Genomic DNA, 5293 nt, shown 5'->3' on the forward strand with positions numbered 1-5293 from the left:
CCCCTTCTCCCGACGGCCCCCCGAGCGCTCCTGCTGCCCTTCCTCCCGACGGCCCCAGTTCTCGCTGTATGGCAAAGCAACTTTTTCGCCCCATTTGAGATCTGGACCAGCCGCGCCCACCTCACACCCCGCCGCACCTGGAAGGGGGTCCACAGTCCTATTCTCGGGCGCCGAGGAGGTCACCGCGGTGGGGCCCATCGCGGAGGGCCCGGGGTCCCCCTGGGGAGTCGGAGACCACGCTGCGGGGGGCCGAAGGGTGCCCCCGTTGGTCAGGGGGTCCAGGCCTGAAGAGGAGGTGGGCGCTGCCCCTGAGAGGAAGGATGAGGACTGAGGCCGGGCGCCTCCGGGAAGCATCAGGAAGAGCACCGGCAGCAGCGCCAGCTGCGAGGCGCACATCGGGCCGCCGAGCAGCAGGCCGGCCCTACCTCTAACTCTCGCGGGCCCGCCCAGGCGTTGCTAGAGCGTGGGCGGGAGGAGCCTCATGACGTTGGATGTCATCCAACTCTTTATTGGCTCACGGCGATCGCGGGAGATAGCTTCAACCAATAAGAAGCAGGGTTGTTAGCGCTCGCTCAACGCCTGAGGCCCGGCCCACTTCCTTGGGCTCCTGAGGCACTGCCTCCGTCGCCTGGCAACCGCCGCGCGCCGAGAAGCCCTTGCTGCATCTCCCCGCTAGATGGCAGCAGGCGTTCGGCGGGCCGAGCCCGGCGCTGAGGCTCGCGCAGACCGCGGGGACCGCAGCGAGGCTTGGCTCCGCCGGGGGACCCCGAGGCCCGAGGTAGAGCCGCTTGTCTTTTCCATCCTGGATTTCGGTGGTGAGAAACTCGTTTTGTTGGAAGTATACGGATGTAAGGGAGAAAAATACACACATTAAAAGATCTATGAGGTCACGTACCTTAAAAAACGCTTCCCCTCGCTGTAATATTTTGGGGAAATACGTTAAGAGTAATGCCTCTTAAATCTCAGCATTGCGCAATTTCTGTTTAAAGCTTCAGTAAATGCATCTTATCATGAAAGGTGGACTGAATCTTGCTCTGGAATACGGAGGTTTGGGACTAAGGAAATAGAGTAGGGAAAAGTGTGAGGAAAGAAAGTCTAAAACGAAGAAATATTCTCTAGGTGAGAAGAAAAAAGAAAGCAAGTATTGAAACAGCAAGTGGTGGAGAAAAAACTAATATTTTGCCATTATAAAGGTTATGTGTAAAACTCTTCACATTACCTTTGTTTTCCTTGGAAGTAGAAAGCCTCTACCGAGTATCTAAAACAAACACCCAGCCGCGTTTCCTGCATTCTTGGGACCACCGAGCTGTACCTGCACCGTGCATTTGTGGCGACTGCACGTTGGAAAGGCGCCAGGTGACGAAGGGGCTGAGTTTATTTTACATTCTTTTTTTTTTTTTTTTTTTTTTTTGCGGAACCGGGGATTGAACTCCGGTCCTTGTGCTTGCCAGGCAAGCGCTTATTCTGCTGAGCCATCTCCCGGGCCCACTATTTTACATTCTGACTCGCAGCTAAACAGCCATAGTTGGCTGGCAGCTGGTGCATCGGGCAGTATCATTGTCTTGTACTAGGCTCTAGATCAAAATCTCAGTTCTTTAAATTCATCATTTTCCTGTCTCCACAGTTCTGGATTATTTCAGTTTTTGGTTTGTGGGTATGAATTTAAGAGGCTAAGAGTTATCTAAAATGTAGCCCATTACTTAAAACCTACCCACATTGAATGAGTCACTTAGGGTAAGTTTTAGGTCAACTGAACTTCTTCACATTCTCAGACAAAATCTTAATTTTCTAATATTTGGAGGTAGTGCCTAATGATATCTGTATTATAAGTATTCTCAAATGTATGTGATGGGGTGATGAACTGCTATGAGCAACACACATATTTATGCTTTGTCTTAAATGGTTGCCTTGGGCCAGGGGAGATGGCTCAGTAGAATAAGCACTTGCCTGACAAGCGCAGAGTCCTGAGTTCAATCCCCAGTACTGAAAAAAAAAAAAAAGTTTATCTATCCTGTTAATAATTTTCATCAGAAAAGCCAAATTCAGGTAATTCAGCTAACATGTTATTTATCAGAATGTAAGAACTATAACATGCAGTGTCTGTTTAGTTCGTTGGTGTTTCCCTTTTGCATAAGACAGTGACTAGGATGTGTTAGATGTGTATTAAGTATTTAGGAGATATAGTAAAGACTTGCTGAATTCTTTAGGTCTGTTAGGAATATGTTTTACTTCAGGATTAAATGTCTTTCTGTAACATTTCTGTTATACATCTGGTCAGAGACCGTTTTAGATTTCAAAGTTTAGAATTCAGATGGCCAACTCTCAAATCGGTGTTAAGTTACTCCTGAGTTAATTAGTGTTGGCAAGAGTCCTTTGGTTGAAGTAATTTCAGGAATGAGTGATAAGAAAATGATTCCAAATCATCTGAATTGTTTTTTCTTATTTTCAGTTTTAGCACTTGAAACATTTTTAGAAACGTTAATTTCTTTTTCTGTCTTTTGTTATAGTTGATAAAAAGATTATTCATGTTACTGCTGCTGTATGACTCTCTATAAGACAGAATCTCAATTTCTTAATATTAAAGTATGGTGAAAAAATTTTGAGAAAAGAGAATAAAATGTATTCACATGTGTCATGCAGATGCCAGTTTTAACATGGGGACCCAATTAAATTGTTTAATATGACATCACCCCAAAAGCAGAGATTTCCAAATTAGATCATATGATACCAGCAGCTGTCTGTGTTTAGACTATAAAATGTTCAATTTCCAAATGTGACTGGAAATTTAGCCATGAGATTGGATCAAGATGGCAAACGGAGAACAAGTTCTAGATTCTCTCAACCTCTTGCTCTTGTGTAAATCTCTTAAAATTACAGAGCAGTTAGATGGATACACAGACTCATGCATATTCATTTATGCACTTTGGTGTAGACAAACCATTGCTTCCAAAGGCTCATATGTTTACAGTTGGGTCCTCAGCCTGTGGCACTGCTGCGGGATGATGGAACCTTTAAGAGGCGGGACCCTGCCCTCCTAGGGGATGTTGGGCTGCTGCACTTCCTGTCTTTTGCTTTGCTTCCTGGCTACCACGTGGTGAGTTCTTTCCTCCAGTATGTGCTGCTAAAAGAATATATTGCATTGGCTCACCACAGGCCTAACACAGTGAGGTCAATCAACGAGGGACTCACACCTCCAAAAATTTGAGCCAAAATAAGCCTTTCTTCCTCAAAAGTTTATTATTTCAGCTATTTTTGTCACAGTGACAGAAATACAGAGCATTAACCAAATGCCTTACTAAACACATTAAGAGCAGCTCGATATCATTATTAGTTAGGGAAATTCATATGCAGGGAACGATAAAATATGGTTCCAGAACTTTTACAGCAGTGAAAATTTTAGCACCTAGTTTTAGCGCGGTTATGGAGTTCCTGGGATTCTCACTTGCTACTGATGGTAGTGAGGTGGATGGTTAGGGATAGGGTAAAACTGGTTAAACAACTGGGTGCAGTCTTTCAAAGTCATGGAGATGGAGGGCACAAATGTCGAACCCAGGATCCAAGATGACTCTGCAGTTCTCAAGCACTGTAGACGGAGCCAATCAGAAAAGTGCTATTTTTTAGCTGGCCTCATGGTTCATGCCTGTAATCGCAGCACACTGGAGGCTGAGGCAGGTGGATCACTATGAGTTTGAGACCAGTCTGGGCTACAAAGTGAGCTTGAGGCCAGCCTGAACTGCATAGCAAGATCCTGTCTCAAAAAGAAAAAAAAAAGAAAGAAAAGAAAGTTACTATTTTCAATTCTTACATGTTTAGTGTGAAGCCAAGCAAGTTTTTCACTAGAATAGTAGAAGCCAAATGATTTTTGGATACCACTGTCCCAGTGCCTTATTTGGAGGAGGGAGAAGTCAATCCAGGAATTTCAGATATAAGATACCCCTTTCCATTACCTTTTTCATCACTGTGAATCTGTTCACCAGCCTGCTCTCACTCTGCACAATGTACTTTTTTCCTACCTTCAATAAATGTACATCTTGCTACCTTTTATGTGTGTCTTTTCTACTTCTTTGCTCAAGACACGAAAGACCTGGAAACAATTCCAGCAGAACAAACCATTAGGTAACAAGGGTAAAAACTGTTGGAACCCTGTGCAGGCCCCGCCCCCGGGGCACATTTTGAAAAATGAGACTGGGAGTGGTGGCATGTGCCTGTAATCCCAGCTCTTGGGAGGCTGTAAACAGGCAGATTACTATGAGTCACATCTAGTAGTGAGACCCTGAACACCCTGTAGACTCTTCCCTAAAATCCAAAACAAGAGCAACAACAACAACAACAACAACAACAACAACAAACTGTTGGAACCATCTATGTACGGTTAGGCTGTATGTAATGAAACTGACATGCATAGCTTATGATTTAGTGACGTGTATTCTTATAGGTACATATGTAATAGAAATATGTATATATATTTGCCAAAAGACCTGTATGAGAACATTTTTAGCACAGTATTATTTACAATAGCTCCAAACTAGAGTCAACCCAATAGCTCATTAAGAGCAAAGTGATGTAAATTACAGTATGCTTATATAAAAGAACAATATTAAAATGAAAATGAAGTGCTGCCCAGCAAAAACTTGGACTAATCTAGCAAATATAATGATGTAAAGAAGAAAGATACAAAAAAACCCATATTGTATTACTTTATTTTTTCTTTGTATTTTATGAAAAAATTAAATATTCATAATCAAATAGAGAATCACAAGTTATTATGTTCTGCATCATTATCTTCAAAGTAGATACTCAGTATAAGACACAAGCCAAAAGGATTTTTATAAAAAAGAAATAGATAATAACACACACTTGGCAAGGCATGGAGGTGCACGCCTTTAATATTAGCACTCAGAAGGCTGAGGCAGGAGGATTGCCGTAAGTTCAAGACCAGCCTGCACTGCACAGTGAGTTTAAAGCTTGCCTAAACTACATGGTAAGACCCTGTCTCACAAAATGAATTCCTTCCAAAAAATCCCACTAACTTCCTTTTTTGAATGAACTGAGAAAAACTATAAATGAAGCAACATATATATTGATATGTTTTTAAAACAACTGAATATGTAATGAGGAAGCATTTGAACATCTCTCTCCATTTGTTTCTCTTTCTGTGTGTGTGTGTGTGTGTGTGTGTGTGTGTGTGTGTGTGATTTCTCATATAAGAACAGTGTGATATTTGGGCTTGTGTATTCGGCTTATTTCACTTAATTTACAGCCATTTACCTATAAAAGTTGATATTTCTTAATG

General features: G+C 42.7%; 1 protein-coding gene across 2 annotated transcripts in view; it reads right to left on the reverse strand.

The window, feature by feature from the left end:
* Positions 1 to 438, reverse strand: part of Tctn3 (tectonic family member 3) — a 34321-nt gene extending 33883 nt beyond the window's left edge. For both annotated transcript variants that reach the window (XM_023708936.1, XM_004625499.2), the window contains exon 1: positions 138 to 438. In XM_023708936.1, the coding sequence (XP_023564704.1) occupies positions 138 to 396 (259 nt within the window). In that variant the 5' untranslated portion in view covers positions 397 to 438. The remainder of the gene's footprint in view (positions 1 to 137) is intronic.
* Between the last annotated feature and the right edge of the window lie 4855 nt (positions 439 to 5293).

Source organism: Octodon degus, unplaced genomic scaffold (assembly GCF_000260255.1).
Source record: "Octodon degus isolate 3935 unplaced genomic scaffold, OctDeg1.0 scaffold00010, whole genome shotgun sequence".
NCBI lineage: Eukaryota > Metazoa > Chordata > Mammalia > Rodentia > Octodontidae > Octodon > Octodon degus.